The 16,891-nt window shown below is 40.0% G+C and overlaps 1 protein-coding gene across 5 annotated transcripts in view; it reads right to left on the reverse strand.

The window, feature by feature from the left end:
- Nucleotides 1–963: 963 nt before the first annotated feature.
- Nucleotides 964–16,891, reverse strand: part of znf462 (zinc finger protein 462) — a 57,147-nt gene continuing 41,219 nt past the window's right edge. For 4 of the 5 annotated variants that reach the window (XM_080874362.1, XM_080874359.1, XM_080874361.1 and 1 more), the window contains exons 7-13: nucleotides 15,794–15,991; nucleotides 12,377–12,632; nucleotides 11,840–11,979; nucleotides 10,416–10,639; nucleotides 6,492–6,852; nucleotides 5,813–5,954; nucleotides 964–4,272 (exon numbers count right to left, since the gene is read on the reverse strand). In XM_080874362.1, the coding sequence (XP_080730488.1) occupies nucleotides 4,053–4,272; nucleotides 5,813–5,954; nucleotides 6,492–6,852; nucleotides 10,416–10,639; nucleotides 11,840–11,979; nucleotides 12,377–12,632; nucleotides 15,794–15,991 (1,541 nt within the window). In that variant the 3' untranslated portion in view covers nucleotides 964–4,052. The remainder of the gene's footprint in view (nucleotides 4,273–5,812; nucleotides 5,955–6,491; nucleotides 6,853–10,415; nucleotides 10,640–11,839; nucleotides 11,980–12,376; nucleotides 12,633–15,793; nucleotides 15,992–16,891) is intronic. The other variant, XM_080874363.1, reaches the window with a different exon arrangement.

Raw genomic sequence — 16,891 nt, forward strand, 5'->3', positions numbered from 1 at the left:
CACCATCAGGTAATCAGATTTATATGGGGAAAGGCAAGAAGGAGAGATTCTAGTGTCAAACTATGGAGACAACAGTCTGAAAGGAGAAATGCATTGGAAACAAACTAAACATATATACAAGTATCCAGTGTGTTGTCAGCAGGGGCGTAACTTTGGGTAAACTGGGAACATTACAGTCTAGAGACTGCACACAGTGAGGGATTCATAGTCCTTCTCTATTAAAATGATCACAGAACAACAAACAATTTTGGGTCGACAGCTTCATCACCCACATTGTCCCAGATTATCATCTGGTTTAACCCTGGGATTTCAAGCTGGGTAACAAGCTGCCTTACAAAGCTTATTTCTACAACAACTATTTTCAAAGAGTTTTGCTTTCAAGAAAAAAAGGATACAAGCTGGTTCAGTAAAACAGAAAAAAAGGGCTTTGAGATTCAGCACCAACTCAACTGGTTTGAGGGTATTAGAAGGACCGGGGAGTCCGACTCTCAGAGTGCCACCTATGGTACTGTTGAGTGGGTAGACGATGGAAGGGTACACTTGGAGAACATGAGCTGGTGCCCCTACTTGCCATGGACAGAAGATAACGGTGTGTCAGATTTGGGCTTGGACAAGAATAAGCTAAATCTTAGAGCAGGTCAAGAGGCTCACTAGGAACTGGAATCCAGATGTTGATGATGGTCAAGCCCAGAAATAGAACAGTTTAGGTAAATGCTCCCAAAGCAAACTATTCTTTACTTGTCTCTTCCTCAACAGTAAAAGCCCTGGCCATCAATCAGTAGAGAATTGCATTAATTTCCTTTATGTTTACTATTGTACAACCACACTGTGCTTCCTATCTGCTCATTCCCATTACGATACAAAATAGGGATGCATTTCCATTGGAACCAGACATTGCACAACAGGATAATAATGTTCGATTGGGGACTCAAAGCCCCCCAAGGGTTAGCTATGATCTTTAGATTTATTTTTTTCCCTTTTAAAAAAAAAAAAAAAAAAAAAAAAAAAGAGTCAACACTTAAAGAAAAAAAAGGGTTAAGTTATCCTTTCTGAAACACCACAGTTCAAAACACTTAACGAGTAGTTTTGTTGTCTATACATGGCTGCAAACATGTACTTCGTCCAAGTTCAACCCATAGAACAAGTCTATGGTTCAAACCCAGATTTGCCATTTCCATCAACAGTTCAATGCTTATGAAAGCCGATTCCAGCAGCAAACACATCAGGCGTGGTAAATATTTTGGTACCAAGAACACATTGCTTTATTACGTGTTCCTCTTAACATTGGAGTTATTAGCCATTCTTTTTTTCCCTCTCCAGACTGTTTAATTGTTCTTGCTGGTCTTATTGGAGTTGGATGCAAATTTGACTTCATTGCTATTCACTTCTCATAAGGCTTATGGGCATTCAAGCAGCAGCTTCCAACAAATACAATCTCTGCCTTTTGTCAATATTAACAATTATATAACAGCTTTGTCTAACAAGAAGCACACAAATGCAGACTATGACAGGTGCGTCAAAACAGAAAAATTAATTCCAGAGGTCTTTAAGATCAGGGAATTTGAGACCTTTAAAAACAGTGAATCTTTAACATTGTCTCATATTTTTCCTATAGATTTTTCCTATACACGTAGAAACAAATGTTTTCAGAGCTTCCTGCTCAGGTTACACTTGTCTTTTCATTGTATTTTTTTAAAACTGGGCCGGAGACTATAGCAAAACAGGGCCATTCCCTTAGCCTCAGCCATGTGTTTCTGAAGAGACATTTCAAAGCCTATGTTTGAATGCTCAACGCAAGCACATACAAATACAGTAGCGCAACCTTTCCATAATCTAATCAACAGAGGTGACAGTGAAAGGTCCAGACATTTTTCAAAGAAACAAAGAAGGCTGCAAACATACTCAGTTTAGCCCGGGATATCATTTGTGGTGCGAAAACATGAAACAAACACTCAAAAATAATCAAAAGCAGCTTTTCCTTCTATATACACACCATCCTCCTTATCGAACTCTCAATAATGTGAGCATAACTAATTAAATCCCATGTGCTTACAGTGGATCGGGGAGGTCAAAAGAAATAAAATGCACTATATAGTTGAGTGACTAAAACTATATCTGGCGGATTAGATTAGAATAGGTTTTTTTTGGTAATCTGGTTACGCTAAAAGTCTCAATATCTTTGCGCTACATGATAAATCACATTTTACTTTTCTGGTACTTGCTCTGTGCAATTACAATAAAGATAAATTTAACTCGATCTGATCTGATCTTAATTATTGCCAATAAGGCACACATTGGAATAGATTCATATAGAGCAAATTCTTGCGGAAAAACACACAACTTTAACTTGAAATTTTAGAGGGACGTTTGGTGTTTTCCTTATTACTGTTAAAGCAATCAAAAGCCATATAGCGGCCGTAAGGGGAGCTGCATTTTAAGGCACTTGTGCACTGGTTTTGAAACACAGCTGTGGTGGGTTGACACTTGGCGTGGTCCGATCCCCCGTGCACAGTGTAATCCAGTGAACCAGACCACTCCAATACGGTTAGAACCTCCTGATCTCGGCGGAGGCGTGGACTCTTACTCCTCCGCAGAGGACGAGGAGAGAGCGGGATTTCAGGCACACCTGATTACACATTTTGCATTGAAAAGACAAGTGTAATCTTTGTCTCTCAGAAAAGTTGCCATTGATCGTAAAACTGGTAGTTGCAATCCAGGCTAATCCTTAACGGACACAGGTAAGGTCATGACACATTAAACAAATCACTAGGTCAATCCATGTTAAAGTCACTTCCACCTCACAATCAGCCTTTTTTGGTATAATAACTTCAGTATATTCAATGAAGCAATGCAAAATCGTGGTGAATGACAAATGGAGTGGTACTTATACATTGCTTTTCTTTTTTACCTTCATGCTATGGAAATCAATTTAAGTAATAATGATAACTTTATTCTTCTGTAAAGATCCTTCTGTCCCTTACAGGTTATGGGGGTTCAAAAAGGCTAGAATATGAAATAGAAAGTGGCAATAGCAACCATCGTGTACTTGGGGAGGCTGTAACTCGGAAGAATTTCAAAGTATGAAGGTAAAATGTTCCACGGTTTCATTTAATATTCTAAAATTATTGGACCAAAAAAACAATAAATCAGCTGGCTGTGGAGAGGCGTTGTGGGATCTGCTGAGGGCAAAGGAAAACCCGGACTACACTCAACATAATATCTTACAGGAGATTAAAGCCGATCCCATTATTTCTATGATTTTCACAGTGAATTTCTGGACAATAAAAAAAACCCCCAAAAAAAACAAAAGGAGTAGAAGTAAAATACAAAGGGTGCCACAGGCCAAAGATTTATACATAGTATAATACTAAAGGGACCAAAAATTATAGCAATTCCGATCAAACGTTGGGGCAATTTGCAGAGGGAGAGAACAAGATTTGTGATTTTACTCAAATACATAAGGTGCCACTATTTCTCCAAAAATACTTCCACACACTTCACTAAAAAAAAACAAAAAAACAAACCTCTGAAATTTTGATAAAATATAAGAAAAGCTTGGTCTACAGTGGGTCACAGCTGTAAATGCTTTCACGCCTTTTTGTTTTAGGTAAAATTTCAGTACCACTGTGTTGAATCAGCAGGGGAGGAGTGTGAAAGGTGCTTCAAATAATAAAATGCTAAAATTTAGTTTCTCGTTTTGGACAACATTCTCTATAAATAGTGGAGTTTATCTAGGTGGGAACTTTTACTGTGGATTTGACCAGAATGTCAGCAATAAAGAGTTCTGTTCACTATTGGTTACCAATATATTAAAATCTGTCCTAGGGGACCGCCCATTTAAAGAGCTTAGCCGTTTTATGCAGCACAACCTAATACTTATATATGTAACATCTAAAATCTAATAATGCACCAACTCATAAAAACTCTTTTTTTTTTTTTTGTTTCGACCTTTTGTTTCCTTTGACATCTTATTTACTGATCCCACTACTCGGCGCTGATCCTACCCAATCTTATCACTTCCTAGCACAGCATCTCAAGAGGCCACAATTGCTTCAGCTGAACTGTTGATCCTTTTTGGTGTCAAGCTTTTCTTTGTCTTCCACATACTGGCTTTGACTTGCCAAAGATAGATCAGTGGGGTTCCCGTCCTCTTTTCTGTTGCTGGACAGGTCCAGTCTTGTGTCCGCAAACACAGAGGAGCTGGTGGAAGATGAAGCTGAGGCCTCTATTGCTGAAGTGGTGCTGGTGTCCAGTCGACTGTTGTTAACCATCCTAAAGCCAGAGGAACAATGCACAGAAAAACATCAATGAGTGTGTGAGTTTGCAAAAAATACAGCAATTAAACAAAGTGGTGTGCACCGACAATGACACTAGCAGCAAAAGTGGTAACATATCTCAGTTACACTACAGTCATATTATGGAAAACAGTAGTTTGTGACTGTGGCACAACCAAAATTATTGCGACTGTTTGCAAGGAACTTTGAAATGACTCAAAAGACAAGGCCCCCGTTTGTGACCACTTGCAGTCAGTTGTTGTATTTATAACAATTTTAGTGCATCTAGGTGGTGGTAAACATTCAGACTCCAGCCAGAACACCATAGATTTGACAGATTTGATAATAGAAAATTCAGAGATTCCTCTGCAAATGAGTCTTGATTCCAGTAAGGAAATCCTAGGAAGTTGATTCTGTTCATCTGGAGCCAGAGATTGGTTTTTGATCAGTTATTATACAAATTGTCATGACCATTGAACAATGACCATGTGTCTGATTCACAGAGAGTTGGGGAACGGTCATGAAACTGATCTTGTGGCTCAGTGTTAAGCAGTGGTGCTGGTTTCAGTCGTTATGCAAAAGTACTGTTTGTAAGTTTGGAGAAACTTGCAGTCAACTGAGACTGAAGATGTCACTTGGATAAGTAATGAAAATTTTCTCCCACTGAAAACACTCTATATGAACAGAATTGGCTTCTTGCATTTAGTTACATTCAGACTTTAGCCAGATCCTCAGATTTAATTCAGATATAGCTTCACAAATAGTGACATAGTTGCTGCAAGAAAGCAATTTAACTGCAGACTGAAATAGGTACTAAGCAACGTTTGTCATACAGTATATGAATATTGGCAAACAGTTCATGAGTTGAATTCTGTGCAGATGAACTCAGATTGATTGCAATTTGTAGGCAATATTTCTGCATTCATAAGTTAGATGGCAATTATTTGCAAACAAGACAGGTTGCCTCCCATCCCATCGGTGCAACTGCCTTGAAATCGAAAGTCAGTCTCCACAAACGCATGCAACTGCTCTCCAAGAACAAAAACAATTCAAAGCAATTGCTGGGCAGCTACAGATGTAAGATGAAGAGCTCCAGCAGAACACAGGGAGAGGCAGCCATTTGCTGAGACAGGTTTGGGTTGACCTTAAGTAACATTAACGCTTGAATGCAAACATCTTTGAAAAGGATGCACCTGGTGCTTTACCAAAGTCACGTTTCTCCACAGCTGCACACCAAAGACAAAATATGGAAAAACCTCATTTTCATCAATTCATGTCAACCATGTCAACAAACATCTTAACTCTCGAATGATTTGTCAACTTTTTCCTTAGGTTTTGTATCAGCACAACCTTTCATCAGTTGAACTGAATGCAGATTTTTTTTGTACATAAATGACAGCAGAGAAATGGCTAAAAAGGGCCACAGAGGGCATTTAAAAGTAGGCTGGAAGAGCTGACTGGGTAGGGAAAGTATGCAGGCTCACACACAAAGAGACAGTTACGAAGAAGAGAGAGAGGAAAAAAAAAAATAGACTTACATGCCATGTCGAAGGACATGTCGTTCCCATTCGAGGCTGTTTGTGAAGCAGCGGCCGCAGAACTCGCATGGAATACGCTTCTCTGCACTGCTTGGCCCAGAGCTGTTGCTGCTGCTGTTGCTGATGGGAGATGCAAGGACTTCTGGGAAATAGAGTTTCAGAATACAGCAAATTCACACATGTTTAAAAACAAGCCTCCACATCCCCATACCTACAGATTGATCAGATTTTTTTTCCATACTTAATGTACTTTTTGCAGACATACCAATATAGTTAAGTACAGCAAAATAGAAGCTAAAATGATAAAATAAGAAAATCAGCTCAGAATGACAATCTGGTTTCTGAAAGCTGGACTACAAATAAAGAACATAAACATGAATAATTGACAAAGAGATAAATGTTATGGAATTGAGATAAATCATACTTCCAGAATATTGTTGCATGTCCTACTTATGGGCATATTTACTGAGATCAAAGAGCGACACAGGAGATAATGTATAGCACAAACATAGGTCAGCTATACTTCACATAATCCCTTGCACTGTGGTCCCCAGTAATCTTCGTCAAAGAGTCTATTCCGCTTTTATAGTCTAGTTTGTTTGTTTTTTAAAGTCATAATATAGAGTTTTGGATTTGACAGGCCAGTCGTAAAATAACAGTTTTTTGGATATGACGTTACCTTGAGGGGCAGGCTTCCCTTCCCCCACTTCCTGGACTTCCTCTTCGTCCTCCTCATCCTCCACTTCTTCTACTTCTTCCACCTCATCGTCTTCGTCTTTGACGTTTTCCTCCATCTCTTCATCGTCCATCTCTGTCTGGCCCTCCACCATGTTCTCAATGATTTCCATTCCCACATCATTATCGTCATTCTCCTCCTCCGCTTCCTCCGCTTCCTCCTCCAGAGCCACTTTTCCATCTGACACCATCTCCATAGTTTCTCTCTCCTCCTCCTCCTCCTCCTCAGCACTGCTGCCTTGATCCTTTATCATGTCCAGCTGGTCCAGGTTGACCCGGCCCATCAGTTCAAAGTTGCGGATTACCTAATCGGACACAGGAGATGTGTGTTTTTCAGGTTAGTGTGGTGTTCGTCAGCCAGGGTTTATTTCAAGGAGCTCCCCCTGCTTGCTCCCCAAAATCAGAGTTGAAACTTTCCAGGCTTTGACAACATCAGAATGTGCATGTTTGGCCTTCTTTGTTTGTTTGATTTTAAGCAGGAAAATGAAAACCTGTTAGAAATTCCAGATCTGGGTTGAGACCACAAAGCTAACTGTTTCTGCTTGGATTTGGTTTTTGATGCAATTTTTCCTCCAGCAGCTATGTTTCTCTGACCTATATTCATTCACTGTAACACAAGTCCACATCCTGCCTGTATGGGATACGACAGTCATGGTGAAAGCGGTATATTTTTAGCACAAGCACAGAAATTCCTGGTATCAGTCAAAGTGAGTTTTGGTGGTTATTTATAGACCAAAGTGCTCAAACAACTGAAATGTCTGGTTTTTGTAAGACCTTAGCAGGTGAACGCCTGTCTTTTTTTAAAACAGTCATAGCTTTTGCTGAACGCTCTACTTCTCAGTCAAAGTTCCGTCTGATTCGCAAGAATTATGCAAGGAGATTTTTGTATCTCTAGTTGACAAACTCAGATAATCTAAAATAGAACATTTAACAAAGGAAGGAAACTTGTTCCAATATCTCATTCATCTTGTCACCTATTATCTCACACTTTCTGAGTAATTTCCTCCTCCCATACTCCCTGAAGACACGGAACAGCAACCCTCCAAACCTCAACTCACATCATCCTTTAGCATGAATAAGCTTTAGCCTGCTGCCTCACCCAGGAAGAAACCTGATCTGTCATGCTTCCTTCTAACAGTCTGAAAGTTTTTCAGAACTACCATTAATCTGAAACAGGAAAAAACAAAACAAAGATGATCTGAAATAGCTCTGAATTCATATAAATTCATAGAAAAACTCAAAACTGACTTTTTATATATAGTTTAAACACACAACAACCAGTGAAGAGGCAGGGGAAAAAAGGTCGTACTGACCTCTTCCATTGTAAATAAAACTATCGCAAACGTCAACCCCAAAAAAGTATTTATAGGCGTCTGATAAAAAGAGCATCGCACGGTTTAATCAAAGAGATATGATTATAAATTATATGTGAAAATCATGGCTCTGAAGCAAGCAAATTGTTTTTCAACTAAAAGCTGGGTTTGACTTTATCCCAACAAGCACTGGGTGAAATCTCAGGTAAAGGTTGAAAAAGAACTTAAGAGGGTGCCCTTTAAAGCTCTTTCCACCTACCATCGCACATCATCTCATCATCTTATCCCTATTAAGAGAGAGTAACAGATGAACTCTTTTTCCTCTCCTGGGCTGATTTGTAAGAATATATTGAAACTGTAGCAATATGACACCTACACAATGTATCAATGCACTGCCCTTCTTTAGTTTTGTTACACCTTGATAGATAAAGGGAGACTTTGAAATGGAGCCTATTGATAATATGAGAGCATCTACATATTTTTATTCGAATTGCAGACACTCCAATCCTCTAGTTTATGACCAACTAAGGTTTCATGTAAAAATAAATGAATAAAATCGCAGGCGTAACAAATGTCAGCAGAATCACTGAGGCAGTTTTTTTCTACCTTAAAATGAGCAGATTTTAATGTCAAACCCAGAGCAGCCTCTTTACAAATTTTACCCCATGCTGAGCTACTATTTGGAAAAATGTGGCTCTTTTTTTTTTTTGGTCATTTGATTAGTTATATAAAAAAAAATGCTTAGCAGTGAGTTGCCTGCTCTTAATAAGGTTAACCTACAACACTCAAGTAAACAGTAAAGACTTTCCTATTTATTCCCGGTGCAACTTTTCAAATACCACAAATATATGCTAATGGGGACTGATTATTGTTGTTCCAATTTAAATGTGATTTATCATTACATAGTCAGAGGGAGGGAAAAAAAAAAAAAAAAAAAAGGAGGTATACATCTAGTCTGACGGCCGCGCTCACTGACAGCCTTGAGGTTGTTACTTCTTACCTCTGACGAGGAGGTTATATTTTGTTATTCGCTTGCCTGCGTTCCTGTCATTCTGCCTGTAAACACGATACAGTAGCTCCAACAGTTCTGAATAAATTCTGGTAAAACTGAATGTTAAATATCCATTAAAATCTGGGTTACATACACCGAGGTCAACTTCATTATTGGTTGAAAACTCAGAAAAAGCTTTACGACTCAGAAACTCTGATTCTTACAAGTGTGCTGAGTATTGTCAACGTATAGAAAGTACTGTATAAAGATTTAAAACATTGTGTTACATTTGACCTCTGACCTCTCCTTCAAGGTCAAAGGCTTGATCTGAAGGTCAACTTGCTAACAACGTGTCAACAATGCTATATAGAGCTATTTAAACCTGTGTGCAAATATAGGCATAAAGGTAAAGATCTATGGGGATTCTAAATATGACGTAACCGTGACCTCTGACCTCTTCTCGAGGTCAAACTTTCATAAAATGCATTTTTTATTTTTAAAATTGTGCTTATTGCCTTTACTTGTATTGGCAACATTTCAAACAAAGGCAATGTATTGGCAATGACACTGGCATTTCATTTTACATTTCCGCCTTTCTTTCAATATGACCCTAAAATACGGTACATATATAGATACCATTTTTAGAAAGAGAAGGAGCTGCCTAGTTGGTTAGAAATATATACTGTAGCATAATATTATGTAATAAGCTCAATTTATTCATGCCCAGTTATTTACAAATCAATACTTATTACCATTACCTACTCCTACACGTGTTTGTGTAATCAAAGTAAACGTCTGTCAAGTTGCCCTTTTCTGATTTTTACTGCACTACAAACGTCTTAACGTACATTTAAAAAGAACAAAGAAAACAGAATGAGTATATAAAAAATACAACAGTACTCCCTTAAAAGTAAATACTGCCTTGAGCGAGCTGCCTTGGTGGTAGTTTGTGCTCTCGAGAGTGCTTCTTGTTACTTAAAAGTACGTTTGTAAATGTTTTACAAATTACTCGTGCTTTGAAAAAAGAAAAAGACAAAGCAATGCAGTATTTTGCTCATTTCCTCCCTTTAGGAGGTACAGTACTTTTATGCAACACTGCCTGGGGTCCAGAAAACTGCCAACTGTACAGTGTTCCCCTGATCTTTTGCTTTATTGTACTGTAAGTACCATTTCCACTGGATTTTGGTGCATTAACGTGAAACTCCTTTTCTTGCCAAATAACAATCTGTATTTTAAATGCTTAATGTGTTTTTTAAATGCTTAATTTCTTTAAATGTAATGCTAATATTTAAAAAAATGAATGTGTGTTTGTGTGTAATGTTTTTATAATACTAGATTTTCCGTCTTTACACATTGAGAGCGAGTAAGACTATTCAGTGTTTCAGTGATGAACATCTCACGTTACACCAAGTGAGAAGAGCAATAATTAAATACAAACATGTTTATTAAGACACTCTTACAGTGAAAAGCAAGACTCTCTCGTCTGCCAAACGACACCACGATTCAGAACTACTAGTTTGAATTTACTTGAACACCACACCATTATACGTGAACTCCAACCGACCTTGTGCTCAAGGCGTAGATGGTCCTCTAGCTGGATCCGTCTATTGGTGTCATAATAGCAGAGCTGGCACTGGTAGGGCTTGATCTCAGCATGCTTTTGCAGGTGCAGCTGCAGGGCCTGGTCACTGGAGCATGTGAAGGTGCATTTGTGACAACGGAAAACCAGGCCCTGAAGGTGACGCGACAGCTTGGAGCGGCTGACCTCCAATGGAGCCACGCGCTCCTCTGGTGGAGTGAGAGGAGAGAGTGACGGGGAGAAAGTAAGGAGGAAATACAGGTAGTGGATGGTAAAAGCTTTCTATCATAAAAAGTACCCGAACACTATAAATGCAGTCGCACTTTCTTTGCTTGCTTTTGTTATCTGTCACTTTAAACGCTTTCATTTACAGAAAGTGATGCTTTAACTATTGAAAAACAAGAAAAACGCTCCACATAACATGTAAAGACCGTTGGTATCGCTTGTGTTACCGTTACTTTTACTGGTGTGTCTTTATTCCTCGTGATAAAAATACATGAAAAACATTCTTGTCAGGAGAAATTTAAATGTTTGCCTTGTCCATCAAGCCGAGCTCAGCTGCAGTTCCGGCAGATCAGCTGACCACAGTGCTAGCCCACATCAGCTGACGGCTCAGATGAGAAACCTCTATGTATCAGATTGGCAAATCTGACATGGGGCGTGTTTATTTAAGCCGCTTTAGCCTGCCTACAATTCGCTGTGGCTGCAACCCACCTCCACACCAGCTCCTTTCATGTTGGGTCTCTCATCAGTGTCATATCTACAGACGCTAACGCCTGCTCTCCCCTGCACGGGGGATCTGTGCTGTCCTACTCCACAGCCGAGGCATACCGCCAAGTATAAATTACAGCAGATGGAAATAACAATCTTCCTTTGACTGTAGTAGTCCTGACTCAAATATCATTTAACCGTCTCCCTCATGTTGAACACTGCAAATGCCAGCACAGGCAGTATGACGCCGACTTTGAATCTAATGGCGTTTGCTGTAAAAGGAATGTTTTGACATTTTAGAAAATGCACTGTTTTTCGGTCTTGCCGGCAGTTATATAAGATGATTGATATCTCTGATGGCTCATGTCTGTTTACTACACAGAAAGAACAAGAGCTAAAGAACAACTCAAGAGCTAGCAAACATTCGCCAAACTGGCCGCAGCGCCGACACCAAAGGTCTTCAGATCTCACCACAACACACGCCTTTCCTTTTGTAGCTGGTTTCACTCCTAAATGGTAAGTGCTAGAAAAAAAACCAATATTCACGCGGACTGACCCTTTGACCCTGAGGTTAATTCTACCACCTGAGCCACAGCATTGAAAACCAGTCTCCCACAGCATGACCCACCAATAAAGTTGACTTGTAAAAAAACAGAAAAACATGCTATGTGGCCGGTTCCATTTTGAAGGCAGCGTACCTCTGTGCAGAACAATGTGGTCGATCATGTTGCTCTTGCGTTTGGTGTGGTAGAGGCAGAGAGGGCAGCGCAGGTCTTTAGCGAGGTCCTCTGGCATGTTGTTGTAGTGACCCGCCTCTACGTGCATGGTGAAGGTATTCCTGAGGCAGATTAAAAGACAGACAGACCCTGTAAGGTTTTCATATTTGATCCGAGAGTTTTTGTGAATTAAGACGAAAGTGAGATTTTTGTTTTCCTGAAAAAGCTGAATACATTGTAGAATATGTTTTTAAGCAGTAAACTGCACAAAAGCGCCAACTGTGGCAAAAAATGATGGAAATTAAAACTCATATATGCAAATATTTAATTTCTTTAAAAAAAAAAATAGTCAGAAACTTCAGTAAACACTCCAGTTTCCAAAAAAAAGTGAATTTTCAGGCAATTATTTGACGGTTCAGACTTTATGAAGTTAAATGAGCACCTGCAAATGTGCCAATACTAAGTGCAACGTGTGCACATCTTTCTACGTTTCTCTGTTAAATTTTGTTTTTCACTTACTTGTAGCAGGTGAAAAAGGAACAGTCTTTGCACTTGAAGAGCTTCTTGCCACCGTGACGGTCCCTGTAGTGACGCCGTAGACTCTGCATGTATCCGGAGCTGAACTCACAGAACTCGCATGTGAGGATATTCTCAGGACGATTGTCGGCCACCGTTGAGCCACCAGGTGTCGAGCTGGAAGACATTTGACTGCGGGAGGCCAGCTGGTAATGACTGAGCTGCTGACGAACATCCACTGGCTCCAGGTATGACGGATCTGAGGGAGAGGCGGAGGCGTTTAGACAACCTCAGGGTTTAATAAAAGGTGACGCAGTGTATGCGGACATGGGGAAAATGTAACGTCTGGCAAGTAAGATCGCTTTTTACACTGACGTTTTATCTTTAGATGTTCTATGTTTTACCATAGGACAGGATTTGTATACAAGGTGGCAGGACTTGATTATTTTCTTCCCTCACCAAGTAACCCCTCCAACCACAACTCATCATCATCATCATCAGTCACCGACTGACTCCAGCGCACGGTGAAGTTGTCGAGCTGATGAATTTTTTTGCACAGCAGGGTGGAGTTTAACCTACTTTATCTACTTGGATCAATTGATCTCCCAGTTTTGTTCAGTTTATGTAAGAAGTCTGATTACATTTCATTAACATTTAATTTTTTTTAGAGTAAACATTACACCAGGGAATTTATTATGAGCGCCATAACTAACACTGGGAAAAGCTTCGATTTGCTCTCGACAGACCCTCAGTTATTTGCAGCACAGATTCCACAAATGCTGGAAACTTTCCTTTGAGATTCTCCTCCACGCCGACATGATTGCTTCGCATAATTTCCGCAGATTTGTCAGCTGCATGCTATGAACCACACTTTACGCCACATACCAAAGGTGTTAGACTCGGATCTGGTGACTGGGGGGGTGTCACCGAGGAGCACGGTTGTGTCATTTTAATGAAACCAGTGTGCAATCTTTTACTTACTTACTTACTTACTTACTTACTATGCTTAAATGTCGCTATTAGAGGGTTAACTGTATCATAAAGGGATGTGTGAGGTCAGCGACGGTCCTCCGATAGGCTGTAGCATTCAAACAATATCCGACTGCCATCGAGGTGCTCAGTAGTGAACTCTAAGAGACTGTGTAAAAATCTCATGAGATCAGCAGCTTCGAAAACACAGCCCGTCTGGAACTGACAATTATGCCACTAACACAAGCTTCTAACGTGTATCAGCAAGATTGTGCTACTACACTGCTGGAAAATAAGTGTCTGTTTAGATACACATACGAAAAGGTACGTGGTCCTAATAAAGTCTTCAGTAAGTGGATAGAAAGAATACATAACGTTGAATAAAAGGGCCATATATGATTCATGCCTCTGTAAAGAAGAGGTGTTCAGATGTGCTTACACCAAATGTCCCTCACACCCCCGCCGAAGTGTAACTGTGACTGTTGTCATTTTGTACCCTGCCTCTTTCCCTCCTCTATAATATCATCGAGCCGGCTCATATTCTCGTCCTAGTTTGAGCCTCCAACACATCAATAAATAAACTACAGTGACACTAACAGAGTATCTCTCCGTGTGAAAAATACCTCATTCAGCACTAAGAGTAGGCGAAAGCAAGCAGGGAATGGGGAAAAAAAAAAACTCAACAACTTTTCTTTGAAACTTTGCTGTTACAAAATTCTTGAGATCCATTTTTTGACTTAGGCAGAGGAGACGGAAGAGCTCTATTAAATTAAACAGTGCCACGCTTGATTAATTCCTGTAATATCTTCTCCGCGATGTGGAGGAGGTATGGAGATGAGACGGAAGATGAAGAGCAGATTCTGTAGTTAGGTGGGGACGTCGCTTCTTAAATTGTTCATTAAGGGCTAAAACTATTTATTGTACTGCATTAGAGATGGAATACCTGTGTGGGAAAGTTAAGGGAAAGGAGGAGAAAACCTTACGATAGCGGCTGTCTACACTAACTGCCAAGCTGTCGGCCTCAAATTGGAAAAACTAACACGGAAGTCATAAAGGAGTTACCTGCAAGCTAACACACATTGTAAGTACAGCTGAAACCTTTAGAAACTCACTCACTTTGCAGGTATTTGGTCATAAACTAAAGCACAGGAAAAATTTAACCTAATCCTTTGCTTTATAGAGTTCCTAAAGCTATTAATTATACATCCTGCGGGGATGATGAGCGTGTATAGCAGTTTAGTAGTCACCGAGATATGGTGTGGATCAAACTAATACGCCTGCTCTGCCATTTTGCTAAAAGCGATGATGAGGCTGGATTTCAAAGACCTTTTGGTTTTATTTTCATAATTCTGCCAGGTACAACTGTTAAGAGGAATTTTCCAAGAAATTCAAGTAAACATTGCCGCTAATAACGGGCGATCAAATGGAAATCTTTTTCAAGACACCCTGCCAACAAGACAAACTCCCTCTGTTTGAATTTCAGACATTCAGCTGAAGGTAGCTAGTTTGGCTCAGTAAAGAGACATTCAATATGTCAGCCCTGCTCTCTCAATGCTTCATTTGTCTTGGTGGGGCACAGCTGACAGTGGTGGATGGTGCATTGAGGAATGCTGCCCCGCTTCAGCTCCAGGGAAGATTCCACAGCTCCAGCAGCAAGGTGACAGCTGCTGCCAAGAACAGTCTGCAAGCTAAAGCAGCCGCTGCAAAGCCACTATAACACCTCAAACATGGGATTACATCAAGGGGTTTACTTCTACACCAGCCTAGAGTCACGGCGCGTCCCCGTCTGAACATATTCTGTGGAAAAACAGTGTCTTACGTAGTCAAATCTAAACAGCCACAGTACTACATTAAAGCATTTCTCCAACATGAATGCATGACTCACGAATACCAGACTCACTTCTACAGATGGCTATGCTTGTTAGGCATCCCCGCTTAATTTTATTAACACTATTCCCCCTCAATGTGACGGCACTTTCCTGCCTGCATATCCAAGCATACATTGAGAATGTCTGATACTTCGGGGATGGGAGGATCGTGACATTCAAGTGACTGAAATGTGTGTTTCGACAGACGTGATTGGGTGTGAGAGGTTGTTTCCCAATGATACCCCATATAGACACCTGAGATTACCCTGGCAACCAGTTATACAGTTAAATGCATACACCCTCAGTGACAGCTACTTCATGCTGACTCCTATTTGACTATAAAAAAAAAAAAAAAACATTACACATGAGCTCCTGCAGTTTTCTATATAACTTCTTTGCAGTGAATTTCATTAAATGTAAGATTCAAAGCTGGAAAATGCTGTAGTCGACTGTGGTGAGCCAGGAGCATGCTGCTTACCAGCACCTATAAATCTCACTAGATAAAATATTATAATTTGTTCCTTTTACCCAGAGACAAACCGAAGAAAACAATGCTTAATGAAGATTACGCATGATCTCATACCATCAGGTGCTATGGGAGTCTGTTCTGGATTACTGGCCGGTCGGGGGGGCCTGAGGGTGGCATGCGCAGCCTGGTTGGCTGCTCGGAGTTTGGGAAGGGTCAAGACTTCACCGTGGTCTCTCAGAGAGTGCTCCTTCAGCTGGCTGATGGTCATAGAAGTGAAAGGGCAGGACAAGCACTTGTATGTGTGCTGCTCACCTGGAAGAATATTGAGGATCATGAGGCGTTGGACTTGATTTTTACATCAACACAGAAGTATTATACATACCAGGCTTGCAAAGACCTGCACATGGTTCTAGATAGCTAATTAGGGAGCATTTGTTAATGAAAGCGGTGATGATAAACACATCCCCGACCACAAACAAAGCCCTTTGAGGAAATCTGGAGCAAATGTAATAACCTATTGGCAACAGGGCTCCTCCTGCGTTACAGCGTTTATTAAAGCTTCTTAAACTTCAAGCAAAAATGCTGAAGCTGGTCCCATATTTTAGACTTAGAAGAAATTTGATTTGATTGCTATTTGAAAGTTTGAATTTGCACCTGAACGAAGAGCTCATAAAAACTGTAATCCTTGGTTCATTAAAAAGCGTTCAGCGCAGGTTAGTGAGCCAACAAAAAGAGTACTTCATAAAATACAAAAGGTTACAATGAGGTTATCACAGCTTATCTCTCATTTACAAATTGAAGCCCAATACAGTGACCCATTTTATTATTTTATGCTCTATTATAGCATCTAACTGCACACTGGTGCACGCTTTACTTTATAATTTTTGGTTTTGATGTTCTGAATGTTCCCATGGGGATTTCCAGCCTTGTATTTCCTGCTTCTGTTAAATGTATTTGCTTAACATCTTAAAAGGAAGCAGCATCCTGATCCAAATCTAACTCTAACACTGGCTTGCCACACAGCACTGAACTATTTCTAGTAAGAATATCTTCAATATAAATTCCTGGTAGCTTCAATACAAAAGCAGTGTGAATGGAAACATTCAATGCTGATTGTTTTCACAATTCCACTTATTGAATGTAACTAAACATTGGTTTGCCTCAAAGATCTAGAGCGGGGAAGTCAGACTTTGATCTTAACCAGTGAACCTG

This window comes from Rhamphochromis sp. 'chilingali' (assembly GCF_963969265.1).
Source record: "Rhamphochromis sp. 'chilingali' genome assembly, chromosome: 2".
Lineage (NCBI taxonomy): Eukaryota > Metazoa > Chordata > Actinopteri > Cichliformes > Cichlidae > Rhamphochromis > Rhamphochromis sp. 'chilingali'.